We start from the raw sequence: 18163 nt of genomic DNA on the forward strand, positions 1-18163 counted from the left end.
CAATTTAATAGCTGTGGCCATGCGGTGTCACTAGAAAGAACGAAATAATCCAGCAGCCACATCTATCTTGATTATAAATAAGTTAGAGATCGGAATGTACGAATCTTTTGCTTCAATTTCACTCTACGTAGGTTCATTTAATTTCAATAAAGAATGAATTATACTTCAAGAGTATTTAATTCTTTATCCTAGTTTAAAACCTATTATATTTCGGATAAGCTGTATTGAGATATGTATTCACTAACTTCAACGAGTTGGTTGATTGTGAGAGCTTATAAAACTTTCCCATTTGCAACAATGAAGAATGGAAAGCATTCAGTTATTAAGGGCATAAGTCCGTCTCACTTAACCTGTTACCCACAGTCAAATTTTGCTCTTAAGAGAATGAAGAAGAAAAGATAGATCGGGTCGAGTTAAACAGGCGATCTTCAAAAGCAATAGAGTATTTAAAGTTGGGAGTGAAGCATTTCATTTTGATCTTTACACTTGTCTCTTTGTTAAAATTAAAGGCAAATTTGTGTCAAAGTATAACAGGAGGAGTATATTTAAACCTTCTTTCAAAAGGAATAGAGTATTTAAAGTTCGGAGTGAGGCATTTGATTTTGATCTTTACACTTCTCTCTCCGTTAAAGTTAAGAGCAAATTTGTGATAATGGGAGGGGTATATTTAAACAGAAAGTATAACAACGGGTGCATATTTAGACCCAACATATAACGAGAAATATATTTGATCCTTTTCCGTTTTGAAACTAGCAACACACCATTCCAATCAATTTCATACAGGTGGAAATATCTAGGATCTTGTTTCCTCTTCTATTTCTAATAATCTGACTACTACATCTTACATGATCAAATAGTTGAAGGGAACACTCAACCACAAGCACAAGTAGATTATACATCCCCTTCCTGTAACACATGAAGCCACCAATTTTTCGGAATAATGTGGAACCTACATTGGAAACTAACTTTATAGACAACGCTCGACCCTCTAGGCGAATATCTAATTCAGGTAAACGCAAGAAAACTCCTCTATACTCCATAGTCCTCACTAGAAAAACCTACCTCCTTAAGAAGCCATATACCATCACTTCTGTTGATGCGCAAAAGCCATCTGCTTACTAGGGAAAGTTGTACAGTTAGAGCAAACACATGGCTCCAGAGCATGATTTCATAGAAAGCAACTTCTTAAAGTACGTCCATCATATTCCTGGCTTTGAAATCTCACTAGCACTAATATCATCAGTTGGAAGTGAAGTTAAGATCAATCCCCATAAAAATGGGGTAGTGCAAGCTACAAACAGCACACATATAAAAACTACTGAATCAATTCCCTTAAGAATCATAACAAATGAATACTAATGACACACTATCTGCCAGAAAAATAAGGAATTCCCAAAGATTACATATGAAGCATGTTTCAAATCATCAATCTGCAACCTCCTCCGAAAGCCAGGGCAAACTGCAAAAAGGAAAGTGTAGAATCTTGATATCTACCAACAGGTTCTCACCAAACAATAAAATGAGCTCACCAATGAAAAGAGCAAAAACTCTACCTGCTTTTGCTATCGAGATAGGAACTCACAACACAACCGATAAATACAGCATACATCATAGCCTCTAACCGGGTAAAGCTGTGTTGATAAAATAAAGGCATCAGAGAAACCTTAGCCACTTTCCCCACACAGCAGACTCCACCAAAACAAACGAAAAGAATGAAGTTACATATAGCTTGAACAAAGGGGCTCAGGTGCCCCAAAAACGCACCACAAAAGAGGCAGGTGTGCTTGGGACAAGCGTCTCCCACCACGACAAGCACATCTTCTAAGGTCCTAAAGTCCACAAAAGAATTTGACATATTAATGGCAAAGGAAAGCCTCTAATATTATCAGAAATGTTTGCCAAGAAGACATCAGAAAAGTTCCAATCCCAGAATGGGCCTTGGACTAAGAAGATATAACAAGATAACAACTGAGCTATAGTTAGGTTGGAGCAACTGCACATGTTAAGACAAACACAAATTAGTAACATAAATACAACCCACAGTCATTGCATCTTATAGACATAGAACTAGTAAACTTCCTGTTGTCCTCATGGATGATCGCCAACATGCCAAAATCTGTAGTAGATACCCACAACCATCAGCTTGAAAAATAAAGTTGATTAAATTGCAGGAAGAAGAACTAGAGTACAAGACCAATATAATCTCCACAAAAACATGAAATAAGTATGGAGAATTCTTTAAATTCATAACAAGGTATATGCCGAACAGTTGCAAAATAAACCTTTGAAGGCCATGCCAAATAACTCCCCATTCATCTCTTTCTCCCACCACGTTCTCTCAGAGAGAGACTGAGTGTTTCTCCAGAAGCAACATTATAGTATGCAAGAGACAAGTTGTCCTTGAGAAAACCAGCCTTTCCACTCAGCTTTTGTTTGTTTGCAGGAAGCTGGATCTCCCCAGAAATCTTCTCTTTTAGACTGGCAATGGTTTCGGACAGAGATTGCACTGTGATTCCCAGAAGTTGTCCCTTGAGATTCCCTTCGTCGGTATTCGGCACAGATACATTGATCGTTGCACGTCCCTGAAATACAACCCACCATGGATGTAAGAAAGCATGAGGCATTAAACAATGTTCTCAAAGAGACCCAGACAATTATGTAAAAGTTGGGGAGAAAACAGAAAGAAAGCTATCCCTACCGAGTGCTGAGCCAAAAACTGGTCTTCAGGAATGAGAACAGACTCATCAAGCTTTTGCCTCTTGGGCTCTGGCTCTTCTGGGAGAGGAGGGGCTTCCTCCGGTGGAGGAGGTGGCGGCATTCCTTGGGGCATAGGAGGAGGCGGGACCATAGACATTCCAGACTGGGACATCGGGTGGGGAACAAAGGGACGAGGTGCTCCCAAAGGTGTAAACTGTGATCCAGGAGGTGGTGGAATAGGAAGGCTATGCGAATTCATGGCCATTGATGGAGGCATTGGGGGGCGATTCATGAGATTTTGCTGACCAGGCATCTGTGGCATGGGAGGAGGCGGGGGCCGAACCTGAGGAATCATGTTAACCATAGGAGGTCGAGGTGGAGGCGGAGCAGCAACCCCAGCACTGGTGGGAGTGGAATACTGGACTGTATTAGGAGGCCTAGGAATATTCAGCGCAAGCCCAGGAGGTGGAGGTAGTGGCCTAACAGATGGAAGACCGGGTCTTGGAGGTGGAGGAGCCTGCGGACCAGGAAGGTTTCTTCCATCATTTGCAGCATCATTCTGATCATCTGCACTGTTCTGAGACATTGCCTGGCTTGCAGTGCGCCCAATGCTACCGGTGTGACCATCCCATATGACCTGCTTCGGCTCTTCTACCTTTTTCTCAATCTCAGCCTTGACTGCATTTGAAACTTCTTCTTCCGTAGTACCAAATATATCCGGACGGGTTCGTGCAAGTCCAACAATGTTCTTAGAAATCTCATCATCCTGCGCAAGCGTCGTCTCCTTAATCTTCGCAAACATCCTGTCCTTCTGTTCCTTGTACTTCGGATCAATGAGAGAGATCCTCATATGTTCAGACATCTCATTAATAGGTATTAGCTCACCAGTTATAGGAGAGACAACATACTTAGTCGGGTCCCTTTCTGCCGGGATCCTCTCTTCAGGCCTCTTCCAGTTCTTCACAATCCGCATTGGTGGGTCCTGTTCCTCTGGGATTGCCTTGGTTTCAGCACTTTTGACACCACCATTCTCTTCAAGAGTCGCAGCTCGCATACCTTCTTCAACTAGCTGCGCCTCTTCTTCATCCATCTCCATTTCCACCTCTTTTCCAGGCTCAACATACTCTTCTTCCTCTAATGTGGGCATCTTACTCCTCCTTATAACCTCCTCAAGGGTCATAGGTGGAGGTAAATCCTGATCCTCATCATCAGCAAAATCTATAGTCTCAACAACAACAAAATCATGCCAATCAATCATAGCCATCTGCAACCTCTCCTGTTCTATCTCATCTTCAGCTTTCTGTCTAGCCTGCTCCTGTGACTTTTCCCACTCCAACCGATGCAGACATCGCTCTAGGACTGTTGTCATGTCAGCAGCACTCTTCTGCAGCTTATCCGTCAAGCCTTTAGGAGGCATCAGAACTTTCGAATACGCATCCGCAAGCGAAGTGAAAAACATGAACATGCTGTGAGTAGGCTTCAGAAAATGAAATTGGGGATTATTAATCTCCCTGCTCGTCAACCCTGTTAAGAAAGACTTTCCATTTCTGGCCACAAATTGTGCTGTAAGCTTAATGATATCCAGCTCTTCACCTGTGATCCCTTCAGGGAGTCGAACAGTATATTGCTCTGCCTCAGGTGGCTCAAGAACCTTTCTGACAGGTCTAAACTGAGCAGACGGATCAGGTTTTGCAGTTGTCTCAGCACCATCAGCGGTAGGAGGAGCAGGGGCTGCTTCTTTGTCTTCTGGCTGAGTAGGCTGCTCTCCAGAAGCCTGATTCTGTGCGCGAGCTTCAGCCAAACGGTGCTGATAATAGGCATGGTAAGGATCAGAAGCATTCAGGAAGTTAAATTTTGCATTGCCAGCGTTATTTAAAACAATCCTCTTCTCAAAGTCTGGACCATTCTTCGCCACAAACTGTGAGGTCTTGTCAACAATACTCCTAATATCTGGAGGGGGATAAATTATACCAATAGTTCTCGTATGTGTTGCAACAGATGTTGGAACCTTGTCGGTTTTATTGTTGTCCTCTTCATCCTCTTCCATCTTATCCTCCTTTGGTTCCTCCACCACTTGAGCTGGAGGTGTTGGTCCCAGATTCCCATCCAATGGGGGCGCCGGAAGGGGCAATATCTGTGTGGTGCCAAACATTTCTATTCCTGCAGGTTGCAGCAAATTCCATTAAAAAACAATCATTCATTTATGGCATAGCCTTGAGCACGAATAATTGAAAGAAAAAAAGAAGTCCAAATAAATGCTTCTCTCTTCATTTTGTTTTCCTTGGGCAAACCCAATGAACATGCTCCTCACTTCAGTTGTCATTCAAGCAATCAGTACCCAGAGAAATACTTATACCTTAACTTATTCAAGCAAGAAAAACCAATAATATGCCCATAGTGTCATTTCATTTCAAACGGAAGAAAAAAGGAAATTAACTTACTCAGCCGCCACTGAGAAATTAGATGACAGATGTATAATATGTGTTCAATTAGTGTATGTGTACAATTAGTGTATAATACATGTATATTAGCTAGCGGCGGTAAACATTTCTGAGAGGCCAAATGTCTAACTTCCCCTGGAAAAAAAAAATGTGTTCATAGTTTCACTCCAAGCAAGCAAAACCCAAAAATGTGTTCATAGTTTCACTCCATTGAAGTATGCAAAACCAATAGATATGCTTAAATCTTCTATTTTTTTCGTTCAATCAAGCAAAATTAAAGCTTGATGGTGTTCTTATGAGTTCTTAACCCAAAACAAATTAGGGTATAACATAAGTAAGTTCATAAATTAACCTCAAAAAAAAAAAAAAGATACTTGTAATGGGTCGAAAACGAAGGCCACAAAGATGGTTGTATGTCTGATTTTGTTATGGTTATATGCTTTAAGTAGCACTTCAGTCTGTAAAGCTTGGGACAATCAAGGATTACTTGCTAATGGAAAAAAAATAACAATTTGTGGCTAATCACGAAACACTCAAACCACGTTAGGAACAGTAACGCCATTCCAAAGCTAATTCTCACATCTTCATTTTTTAATTCACTTCTCTTCAATAAATGGACTTGTCGTATTTTGCACTAATTCGAAAAGCAAATAATAATGGATCTGTAAACGATTCTAGGGTTATGCTTCTCTTAAATATTTGAAGAGAAACAACGCACCATGGAATAGGGACTAATAATGAGAAAAATAAGACGTAATTTACATATTAGAGGAAAGAAATATACCTGATTAAAGAAGGTGGGAATGAAAAATGAATACGTGGAGTTAACCAAGCAGATCCGTTGAGGAGAGTGATAAGGGTTTTGCAGAGAAACGAACGAGCTTGGGGTTCTAATTATGAACCTTCTAGCCGACCATAACCCGGATTTGCATCAAGGCCCAAACTTAAAACAAGCCCATGCAACATCTGCCCTTCTTTTGGGGTGGTCTTTAAATTTTGCCCCTCATATTTGTGCTCTTTAAGTTTTGCCCTTCGCTTGGATACCTGAAGTTTTGGGTTCGAACTTCCGCTCAGGCATAAAATAAAAAAATAATTTCGCAAGGCAGGGCTGGGGGGAGTGTATGCCGGATCCGGCATACAATCCTTAAGGAAAAACTAAAGTTATGCCGGAGGGGGCAGACTTTTCCTTGAGACATATATATATATATATATATATATATATATATATATATATATATATATTTATTTATTTTTACTTTTCAAGGCAAACTTTTAATTATGCTTTAAGAAAAAATTCCGCCTTATGGGGCATACTTTTAGTTATGCCTTAACTAAAAGTGTGCCCCATAAAATATAACTAAAAGTATGCCCCATAAGGCGGAACTTTTCCTTAAGGCATAACTAAAAGTTTGCCTTAAGGAAAAGTTCTGCCTTATGAAGCATACTTTTGGTTATGCCTTAATTAAAAGTCTGCCCCATAAGGCATAGTTCCTTAAGGAAAAGTTTTGCCCCATAAGGCATAACTAAACTATGCCTTGAGGAAAAGTTATGCCCCCTCCAGCATAACTTTAGTTTTTCCTTAAGGACTTTATGCCGGATCCGGCATACACTCCCTCCAGCCCTGCCTTGCGAAATTATTTTTTTATTTTATGCCTGAGCAGGGGTTCGAACCCAGAACCTCAGGTATCCAAGCTAAGGGCAAAACTTAAAGACCACAAATATGAGGGGCAAAATTTAAAGACCGCAAATATGAGGGGCAAAATTTAAAGACCACCCCAAAAGAAGGGCAATTCTGCGAATTGCCCATGAAACATCTTCCCTTCTTTTAGGGTGGTCTTTAAATTTTGCCCTTCGGCTAAAATCCATGGGTTCCACGTTCGAACCCCCACACAGTCAAAATATTCACAAGGCGGAGTTTAAATTTCGCTATGCCCCCACCGGCATACACTTGTGAAGGAATTACCAAAGTTATGCCAGACCCGGCATACTTATGCCTTATGGGCAGACTTGGCATAAGTATGCCGAGTCCGGTGTAACTTTGGTAATTCCTTCACAAGTTTATGCCGGGTCCGGCATAAAGTTTGCCCATAAGTATGCCCCCACCGGCATAAACTTGTTAAGGAATTACCAAAGTTATGTCGGACCCGGCATACTTATGCCAAGTTTGCCCATAAGACATGAGTATGCCGGGTCCGGCATAAATTTGATAATTCCTTAACAAGTGTATGCCGGGTCCGGCATACACGCGACCCAAACCTTGCCTTACATTTTTTTTTTTTAATTTATGCTTGAGCGGGGGTTCGAACTCAGAACCTCATGATTTCTGCGTGAACGCTCAGAGTTGCAATGCGAAGGGCAAAAATTAAAGACCAGCAATAAGAGGGGCATAATTTAAAGACCACAAATATGAGGGGAAAAATTTAAAGACCACCCAAAAGAAGGGCAATCCACGCAAAAAAATGATTCTGCGAATTGCCCTTCTTTTGGGGTGGTCTTTAAATTTTGCCTCTCATATTTGTAATCTTTAAATTTTGCCCTTCGGCTAAAACCCATGGGTTCCAGGTTCAAACCCTCACTCAGTCAAAATTTTTTAAAAAATCCGCAAGACAGAGTTTAAATTTCGCTATGCCTCCACCGGCAGAATTTTAGTTATGTTTAACCAAAAGTCTGCCGATGGCAGGGGCGGATGTACCAAGAGCCCAGGGTGTTCACCCGAACACCCTGGACAAAAAATTACAGTGTATATTTAGGGTAAATTTTATGTGTTTATGTACATATATTAACTTTTGAACACCCTAAACATATATTACAGTGAATATTTAGATTCAATTATTTTTCCGAACACCCTGAGTGAAAATTCTAAATCCGCCACTAGCCGATGGGGGCAGACTTTACCTTGAGGCATATATTTTTTTTTTACTTTACCCTGAGGCATATATATTTTACTTTTTAAGGTAGTTATGCCTTAACTAAAAGTGTGCTCCATAAGACATAACTAAAAGTATGCCCCATAAGGCGAAACTTTTCCTTAAGGAATAACTATAAGTTCCGCCTTATAAGGCAAAGTTTATGCCTTAAGGAAAAGTTCCGCCTTAGGGGCATACTTTTAGTTATGCCTTAAATAAAAGTCTGCCCATAAGGCATAACTAAAAATATGCCCCATAAGGCGAAACTTTTCCTTAAGGCATAACTAAAAGTTTGTCTTATAAGGCAAAGTCTATGTCTTAAGGAAAAGTTATGCCTTAACTAAAAGTCTGCCCCATAAGGCATAACTAGGAAAAGACTTTTAGTTAAGGCATAACTAGGAAAAGACTTTTAGTTAAGGCCTAACTAAAAATCTGCCCATAAGTATGCCGGACCCGGCATACACTTGTTAAGGAATAACCAAAGTTATGCCGGACCCGGCATATTTATGCCAAGTCTTCCCATAAGGCATGAGTTTGTCGGGTTCGGCATAACTTAGGTTATTCCTTAACAAGTGAATACCGGATCCGGCATACATGAGACCCAAACCTTGCCTTGCGATTTTTTTTCTTTTAATTTATGCTTGAGCGGGGGTTCGAACTCAGAATCTCATGATTTCTGCGCGAAGCTCAGGGTTGTAACGCGAAGGGCAAAAATTAAAGACCAGCAATATGGGGGGCAAAATTTAAAGACCACAAATATGAGAGACAAAATTTAAAGACCACCCCAAAAGAAGGGCAATCCGCGCAAAAAAAAGATCTTTTTTCTGATAAAATGTTTAGAAATTTTTGTCCCTTGTATATGGGACAATTTGTAGGATTGTCCTTGCTGGGAGTGGCCTTTAATTTTTATCCCTCAAAATGGTGGTCTTTAAATTTTGCCCTTCAGGCAGAAGGCAGAATTTGCATGGGCACAAATAGAATTTCCGTCCATGCAAATTCTGCCTTTGCATGGATAGATTTGCAAAAATTCTGCCTGAGGCAAAATTTAATTCTGCCTTTGCGAAATTCTGCCTTACAGTTTTTTTTTTTACTGAGTTGGGATTCGAACCCACGACCTTGGGGTGTTAGGCGAAGGGCAAAACTTAAAGGCCACCAATTTGAAGGGCAAAAATTAAAGACCACCCCAAATGAAGGACAATCCGCGCAAAAAAAAATAATACAACCTTTTTTTTTTTGCGCGGATTGTCCTTCATTTGGGGTGGTATTTAATTTTTAGCCTTCAAATCGGTGGTCTTTAATTTTTGACCTTCGCCTAATACCTCGAGGTTCTGGGTTCGAATTCCAGCTCAGTAAAAAAAAAAAAAAGGAATTTTTCGCCAGGCAAAGCTCTGCCTTGCGAATCCAAACTCTACCTTGCGAATTTTTTAAAAATTTTTGACTGAGCGGTGTTTGAACCCGAAACCAAGGGATTTTTAGCGAAGGCAAAAAATTAAAGACCACCAATTTGAGATGCAAAAATTAAAGACCACCCCCAGCGAAGGACAATCCTACAAATTGTCCTTTAATTTTTGTCACCGCTTCTCATTTAATGAAAATATCCAGGCCTACCTTACTCGGCATTTAACATTTATCTTTAGAAACTGAACTTTTGTTTCGCTTGACATAAGTTCTGTAAGAATTAAGTTATGCGGCATAATTTGTGTAGTATTTTCTCATAATTTGTTGTAGTGCTTAGAAACTGGACTCATGCTTTATCCTTTTTCATGCCTATTTTTGTGGAGTTTGATGTATTTTTGCCCATTTTATACTGAGTTTTGAAAATTTTACCGTGTCCGGCATAACTTCTAGATTATTGTGATATGAAATTATAAACTTACGCTGAACAAAATCTTAAATTATACTGAAGAGCAAAAATTAAAGCCACAAATTTGAGGATAAAAATTAAAGACTACCTTAAAATAGGGGAATTTGTGCGAACGACCCAAATGTTTACTCCCACGTTTCAAATTACAGGGGGTTGTTTGGCTGACACAAAATTCAAAATTAAGACATTCATTTTAATTGATAACAAAAATACTGAGTAGGCATTTGGTGAATGACTAATGTAAAAAAAATAAGTATTTGACGTTAAAATTAAAAGAATACTCAGAAGTTAAGGTTATGTTTAAAAATGAATTTCACTTAGAAAAAAAGTTACCGTAAGAATTGAAGTAATAAAATCACTCTTTTACTAAAACACTCGTCAAAATTAGAAGAAAAAAAAAATATTCACCAACATTCTAAACAATAAAATTTGGTATCCCCAAACATCGTTGGCTAAGATAGAATTTGCGAATTAGCTTCAATATTTGCAAATATTTAAATACTAATTTTTGAACAAAATATTTCCAACAAAATTGTTTGTCCTTGCATATCTATACTATTTTTTTAAATTAATACAACGGATACACATCATTTAGAAAAATATGTGAGTGATTTATACACAACATCATGACCTAGCAGGGGCTTAATCACATTTCTCCAACATGTAATTGTTCCTGAACCGGTTATTAACATTGGCAAGTCATATTCTTTGTATTCCCAATTTCTAAAAAAATGAATGCTCCTGTTGCCAAGTGATTGATTAATGCCGGTCTTTTTGTTTCATTATTTGTTATGCATGGACTCTTAGGCTTGTATTATCGAAGTATTTGTAAAATCACATGTGAAGAAGAAAAAAAAAGTAAGAATAATTTTGGGGACCTCCCTCCAAATTCGCTTCGTAGCACTAACTTGGGTCCCTTCTCGTTTATAAAATATTGAAGTGATAGTGAGAAAACTAGTGTAGTATAGAAATATCACATGGAAATTTAAATTTGCATAGTTAACTGAATTATTCTAAAAAAGTGGTGCAAATGATACAGAATAATATTGTTAATGAAAATGTCACATAAATTAAACGGAGGAAGTACTAAAGTTCACAAGTTGTAAGACTTGCTGAATAGATTCAAAGATGCTTGATCACAACATTTACATTTTATATGATTAATCCTGCATTCCTAAGAATTTTGCACTCTGAATGTCAATGGGTAACATGATACAACAGTAGCATACCAAAAACATATTAACTCAAGTTGTATTAGTTTAGATCTCCTTCCAATTAAAGCAGGGATTAGTATCATTCAAAGACTGAAGAAGGGATCTGTCAGCAGAACATACATCTAAATTGCCAGGAAAACTGTGATAGTGGCAAAAGTCTGCATGAACGCGTTTATGGAGAACATCAACGACAACATCATTGATGGATCGAAGGAGTAAGCTAGTCCCTGATGGAATGTTCATTCACTGAAAGCTGCTAAAACCTGTAAAATAAGTCTGCCAAGATACACCTAGTTTCATAGGCTTTTCAAGCAAGTGAGATGCTACAGGCTACTAGCCATCCAAGAACAGAACTAGAATGAGGACGGTCAGGCATTACTCAGGTTGTTCCAGCAAAACATCTACCAAATGGTTAATCTAATTGCATGTCTGTGTCAGACCACAACTTTAAGTTTTACACATTTCATAGGAAATTTGATGCAAGTCATGCTTTTATGCTGCAAACAAGGAAGCGCAACCTCAAGAGATTAGTGTGTTGTGCAAGATAGCCAAAAGGCCTAATAACAACATTTCCAGATGCAGAAATATAGTTCATGAACAATAAGTATGCAAAGAAAACCATGTAGTTAATTAGTATTTCCAAAAAGCAAATATGCGTCTGAAACTCAAAGCATCACAGCCAGAAATCTTAAAAAGGATATCCACAACTTTGCTACAAAAGTTGTACTATCTCATCTACTGCCTTCTCATACCTACCATCCCACCTCCTATATTGTAACTTACTGGAAAAAAGTTTTGACTCTAATGTACAAACCAAAACAATTCGCTTTCAATATATAACTGCTAGTGCAACATATACCAATCATCAGACATCAGGGACTACCTCAGGCATACGAAACCGACCTTCATTGTCCTAAAGATTGACCAAGATGGAGGAAATCTGCCAGTCAACAAAATTTTATACTCCCTCCGTCCCAAAATACTTGTCGTCCTTACTAAAAATACTTGTCGTTTTATTTAACCAAGATAAAATTAAGTAGCTTTTCCCCATTTTACCCTTGTATTAATTAGCCACGTTTAAGAGGTTCTCTTCATTGATGGAGTAAATATTTATTGAGGAGAGATTATATGATGAAATATGTTAAGAGGGTAAAATAGTCAAATTGCTACCTTTATAAATGCTTTCTTAAAGGGCATGTAAATGTAAAATGTGACAAGTATTTTAAGACGGAGGGAGTATTTTAGTCCCTTCACTGACATCCGGTAAAACGGGAATGAATCCTATAACAGTTTTTTAGGATCTTCCACGTCGAAGAACACCAGTATAACAAGCTAAGCTTCAATCAACACCTTTTGACAACTATGACCTCAGAGTATTATCTCTAAATATAGAACACCGCTCATATTATTATACATAAGTAAAAAGCTAGAGCTACATAAAAAGGGTACATGGTCAATCCAGTATTTCCAAAGCATAGTTCCAAGGTCACATTGTCCTACAATATTCTTATAGCAGTTCACTGAGAAATGAAAAAAATAGTCCTTTATGTTTGGAGGTTTGTTTAAAATAATCCTTTAAATATACACTTGGGCTGTTTCAGTCTTTTATGTTTCGTCGAACAGGTTCCTGAGAAGCACATGAAGTGTTTAAACTGAAGAAATCATCGGGAGAACATTTCTTACCTTACGAAGAACCCTGAAAAACCAGCAGACGCAGACCAGATGAGCACCAGAAAGATCAGCGGCAGAGACCGTCAACAAAAGTAAAAACCAGATAACTGGGAGAAGAGAAGTCCGTCTCGACAGTTTCTCAAGTTTAAACAGTGCTTCTCACAGGCCAATTTTGTAAAATATAGCTACATTTGTGTGTTTTAAATACAATGAGAAAGTTGCTCAATTTTGGTCGGGAAGTACCAAGGATTGCCCTCTTGTTAAAAGATGAGAAGGTGAATCTAAATGCAGAAGAGGAAGATCAGCTAATATTTGGAAGGCAAGGGAACTGCGAAGGGGGGTGGTGATTGTGCAATCATTTGTTTAGTCTATGCAGCTGCACAATAGCTAGAAATTTCTGGGACTTAATCTTCAAATTATTCAATATGCCATTTATAATGCCTAAAACAATGAAGAAATTGTAAGTCCACCTGGGGCAGTGGGGAATTAGAAGATCACTGAAAAAAAATGGATCACGCTTCCTGCCTATATCTGTAGGATCTTTTGGGGAGAAAGGAACTCTAGAGATCCCAGATCATGTAATCACAAGCACTGTCTTAGTGCGTGGTTGTTTTCATTTATAAGATCCTTATCTGTTCCAAAATAACTGTTCAGTTTTGGTAAACATAAGGGACTAAAATTGCTCGGGAAATACTTAAAGGACTATCTTAAACCTTCATAAGAAAAAGGAGTATTTAAAACCAACCTCCAAACATAAGGGACTGTTCTTGTCATCTTCTCCAGTTTAGTCAACTTGTACATCAATCAATTGTCTCAAGTCTCCAAATTTTATTTGTTTTACCAACCATACCAAGCTAGTTGCTTCTGTAATTCCCTCACATGATTCAATCATATGAAAATCAACAAGCACTAGAATATCTTACAATCTAAAGAAAGCACATGATCTTTGAGACTTGCAGATTAGAAGATGTACACAATAGTGTCAAAGTCAACATTATGAAACACAAGAAAATTTACCCCTCATGATTCAAGCTGTTAAACTTATCAAGAACTAAAATATACTACATTCGAATGAAAGAAACCACATTCAAGACTTACAAAGTAGAAAACAAAAGCGAAAACCATGTTCAAGATTTACAAAATAAAACACATAGGCAAATAATGTCTCAATAGTAATAGAGGTCCACCAGAGAATTTCCATTGATAAGAAAAAAGCAACCAAGTTATTATCACCAACACTGGACATAAGAGATGAAAATCTCAATTGCAAGTGCGAACAATAAGAAAAGAGCCAGAACTGACTTTAATATTTCATCAAAGCAGATGACCATTTAGCAACGATAATACCACTCTTAACCATCTACATCAGTTTCTACAATAGCAGCAATATAGGAAAGGAAGGTAAAAGCCTAAACTAAAATCAACAGAATTACATGTCTGAAGTCTCATGGTTCAACTGTATTACCAAGCACAAAAGAAAATACTTCACGGACTGGAGGATACTCGACAAGTGCAATTTCCATAGCATATCCAGCAACAGGTAATTTCAGATCCCTCAAAACAGTGAATGCCTCGCCCATACGAGTTTTAGGCACTTCTTCAGCGACGGGGCAATAAGGAATCCATGTATCAGGACGATGCTCCTCCGCAATCTCAATTCCCTCCTTTTTCATAGCATCAAACAACTGAGAATGGAACTGAAGGAGAGACAAAGTTGGAGTTGGGGCAAGAAACAGAACATTGTCATCACTTGGGAGACTTCCAATTGAACCAAAGGACAGAGGCAAAGATTCTTGCTTGGATGAAAAATTCTTTACAATGTTCTCAAGCTTTGATGGATCAAAATAGGGACTCGAGAAGAGGGTAATGTGAGGTCGAGACTCAATCTCAATAAGTTGAGTGCTGATCTGGCGCCGAGCCAATACATTCCACGCCTTCAAGACCTGGTTTTCCAGAGCAGGATCAAAGTAGAGCTCAATCGCGTAACCATGCGACATAGCCTCTATCAAGATTCAGAACAAACAGAATATTAAATCAAGAAATCACTAAAACAAATAGAGTCACAAATGAACCCAGAAATTTACACCAACTTTTATAGTCTATGTAATCCACTAACAGTAAATCCAATCAGCTAACCCAAATGGACTCTAATATTTGCAAGTGAACGATAAATTTTACTATTTTCTATTACAGAAATATTTCCTAGGTGAATAAAAGTTTCAATGCAAACTTTCATATAAAAAGACTAAAGGAGGAAAAAGCATAAAAGCACTCATTTGCATCATGCTTTATGAGAATCTTGTCCTCTTCTCCATACCAAACACACCCTTATAATCAATGTAGTCCACTAACAGTAAATCCAAATCCAAAACACTAAGTCACACCAAAAACCAGTAACAAGAAAGATCTCAATGGTACACTACAAGCAGAATTAAAGAACACAAAAATTAAAGAGACCCCACAAAGAAAAATGATGCTAGTAATTCTCACAAAGCAGCAAACTATAATATCACTTACAATAAAGTAACATATCAAATACTAAAAACCCACAACAATGAATTGGGATCTCATAACAGAACAAGCAACAACACAGAAAAATACACTTAAAAGTAAATCCACAAATAAAAGAATCATGGAACTTAATAATTTCAAGAAAAAAGAATTGAAACCCTAAAGAAACGACAGAATTAACTAAAATTTAAGGCATACCCAGTTGAAGAAAGAGGCAAACAAGGCACAAGGACCAGAAATGCAAACCCAATTTAATGAAATGGTGAACAAATGAACTGCCCCAAAACAGTAAAAGAAATGTTAAGTGTGGACAAAAGGGGTTTAAAGAAAACAAGAGGGGATAAAGAAAGGTTTTTTAGGAGAAAAAAGAACAATTTTTCTTGAAAGATCTCACCAACAAATTCTTTGGGCTGTAACCCATTGAAAAATGGTCTACTCCCCACCTTTTTTGTCAATGGAAAAGTTGAAATTTCGAACTATAATTTAGCATAAAATGATCCCCTTGAAGGGAACCTTTGACAAAAAACTAAAATAAAAATAATGATAAAAACCACGCCAAGTATAAGTTTGTAGTTTCTAGCCGAACTATCATCAATTATTTATCAATAACACACTTGAATTGTTAAGTATTTGTGTTTTCAACCTGAACTATCACCAACTATTTATCGAAATACACCTTGACCAGTATCTAATAGTGTTGAAAACTCGCAAACAAGTGATACTTCATATGTGTTTTTGACCATTATCTCTTATTTTGTTTTATTTTATTTTATTAATTTTTTTAATTAATTCCTTAAATTATCCGTGTGGAGTGTCATTTAGCACCATTTTAAAACAATAATAATAAAAAAAATGTACATCAGGCACCATCTTATATAGTAGAGGTGTAATTTGATAAATAATTTATGATAGTCTAGATAGAAAACGCAAACACCTGATAGTTCAGTAGACTTGAGTTGTGTTTTTGACCATTATAAAAAAAAAAAAGTGATTTTTTTGGTTTTAAGACATATTTTACCAACACCAAAAAATTAACATAAAAAGAAAAGAAAATAATGTAAATTTAACCGGTAAAGTAGTATCAGTGTTATTTTCTCGAGAAAAATTGTAGCTGAAAATAATTACTTAATTAAAATAAGAGAAATATCTGATGCTCTTTAGTCGATGAACATATAGAATTTGTTTAAGAGATAAGGGTCAGAAACACACCTCAACTATCACTTTTTTTTTTTAGTTTCATACCTAAACTATCAGAAGGTTGAGAAAACTACCTAAACTATCACTATCTAGTTCGCAAAACACACCTCAAATTATTCTTGAATGACATGTGATCTACACTCTCCATTTTATATAAAAATGTTGCCAACAGTCCATGTGAATAAATAATGTCACAATGGCACCTACATGGAAATTAAAAAAAAAAACTATTTGTTTTAAAAAACAAACTGAAAAATAATATTTTTTGTAAAAAAAATCAAAAATAAAAAATGGAAAAGCTATGTTTTTTTTAAATAAGAAAATTGTTTATTTAGTTTTCACATTTTTTTTTAAAATCAACTTTTCCATTTTTTAAATAATTTGTTTTTCTGATTTCTTTTTGATAACAAGGCAGAAATCCCCGACCCGACACTTGTTAGTTTCGAATGAAGAATGAAAAGTGCCCTGCCCTAGCAAGCACCCACTCCTATCAAAAAGCGAGTGTCCGAGTTTATTTATGGCCTGAAAGAACTCGCAGTATGGGTCTAGCTTATTGATACGTTTGAAAAAACTCTACTTGAATTCATTTAATTTTTTTTATTGACAAACCTGTGCTCGAAAATCAAAATATTTTGAGCACGGGTTTTCTTGGTCCAAGTGTATCTTGTCTTTATTACGAATTATTTTCCTTGGTTAACAATAATTATCTTCTAAATTTTTTGATATTTTTTTACAATTTTTTTTCATTTTTTTTTAAATCCAGATTTTTTTTAAATGCTGATTCTTTTTTAAAAAAAAAATAATGCAGTTTTTTTTTTAAATATACAGTTTTTTATAAAAAAATATTATTTTTTAATTTCCATGTAGGTGCCACCATAGTATTTACTTATGCCATGTGGACAATTTTTATGAGAAAATTTTAGCTTCACTTGCCCTTTGAAGAGTGAGTTTACACATTTAGTTCAAGTGTGTTTTACAAACTAGATAGTGATAGTTTAGATAGTTTTCTTAACTTTATGATAGTTTAGGTATGAAACTAAAAAAAAAAGTAATAGCTATGGTGTGTTTTTGACATTTATCTCTTTGTTTAAAAAATTGTTGCAATGGCAAATTACCAACTCATGACTTGGTTCTTTTTGCTTTCAATGCGCATATGAAAAAAATTGTGCTATTCAGAATGTCAGCACCTACTTCTTGTATTTCTTTATTTTCTTTCATTTCTCTGGAGTCTTTGTTCGACTTTAATGAACCAAGAATTTTGGACTCAAACAAACAATTGTCTATGGTTTCATACTTTAATCACTTTTAAAAGATGTAATCAAGTTCAAGTCTTTTTTTTTTTTAATAAACCAAGAAATTCACTGTTCTCAACTTTGAAACTAGGGTGATAATAAATCCATCCCCATGTCAGCACACTTCTTTTGGTTTTGGTGGATAAGAAACAATAATCTTTTACTAACCCTAGTGACAAGTAAGATTTTTTAGGTGACCCTACATCTTCACTATTAAAATAATCCAGAAGAAACATCCAAGGAATCCAGCTTTGTTTACCTACTTTGATCTTTTTATCACAGACCAGCATAAACAATAATGAATTGCCCTTCTTTTGGGTGCTCTTTAAATTTTGCCCCTCATATTTAAAATATTTAAATTTTGTCCTTC

The 18163-nt window shown here is 36.9% G+C and overlaps 2 protein-coding genes across 4 annotated transcripts; both read right to left on the reverse strand.

Moving 5' to 3' along the window:
- Positions 1-1140: 1140 nt before the first annotated feature.
- Positions 1141-6080, reverse strand: LOC132621140 (probable splicing factor 3A subunit 1). 3 transcript variants are annotated; one of them, XR_009575430.1, is made up of 6 exons: positions 5923-6080; positions 2699-4857; positions 2283-2582; positions 1765-1829; positions 1554-1631; positions 1141-1459 (listed from the first exon to the last, which is right to left on the reverse strand). XR_009575430.1 is itself a non-coding variant. In XM_060335282.1 (3 exons), the coding sequence occupies exons 2-3, from the start codon at positions 4847-4849 to the stop codon at positions 2313-2315; spliced, it is 2421 nt and encodes an 806-aa protein (XP_060191265.1). In that variant the 5' UTR covers positions 4850-4857; positions 5923-6080; the 3' UTR covers positions 2144-2312. The 3 variants fall into 3 exon arrangements, 1 of the variants encoding a protein (XP_060191265.1); XR_009575431.1 differs by having other exon boundaries at positions 1765-2116; XM_060335282.1 differs by lacking the exons at positions 1141-1459; positions 1554-1631; positions 1765-1829 and having other exon boundaries at positions 2144-2582.
- Positions 6081-14080: 8000 nt separating this feature from the next.
- LOC132622845 (uncharacterized) lies at positions 14081-15789 on the reverse strand. Its single transcript, XM_060337514.1, has 2 exons — positions 15503-15789; positions 14081-14795 (listed from the first exon to the last, which is right to left on the reverse strand). The coding sequence occupies exon 2, from the start codon at positions 14788-14790 to the stop codon at positions 14239-14241; it is 552 nt and encodes a 183-aa protein (XP_060193497.1). The 5' UTR covers positions 14791-14795; positions 15503-15789; the 3' UTR covers positions 14081-14238.
- Positions 15790-18163: the final 2374 nt, after the last annotated feature.

This window comes from Lycium barbarum, chromosome 12 (genome assembly GCF_019175385.1).
Source record: "Lycium barbarum isolate Lr01 chromosome 12, ASM1917538v2, whole genome shotgun sequence".
Classification (NCBI taxonomy): Eukaryota; Viridiplantae; Streptophyta; class Magnoliopsida; order Solanales; family Solanaceae; genus Lycium; species Lycium barbarum.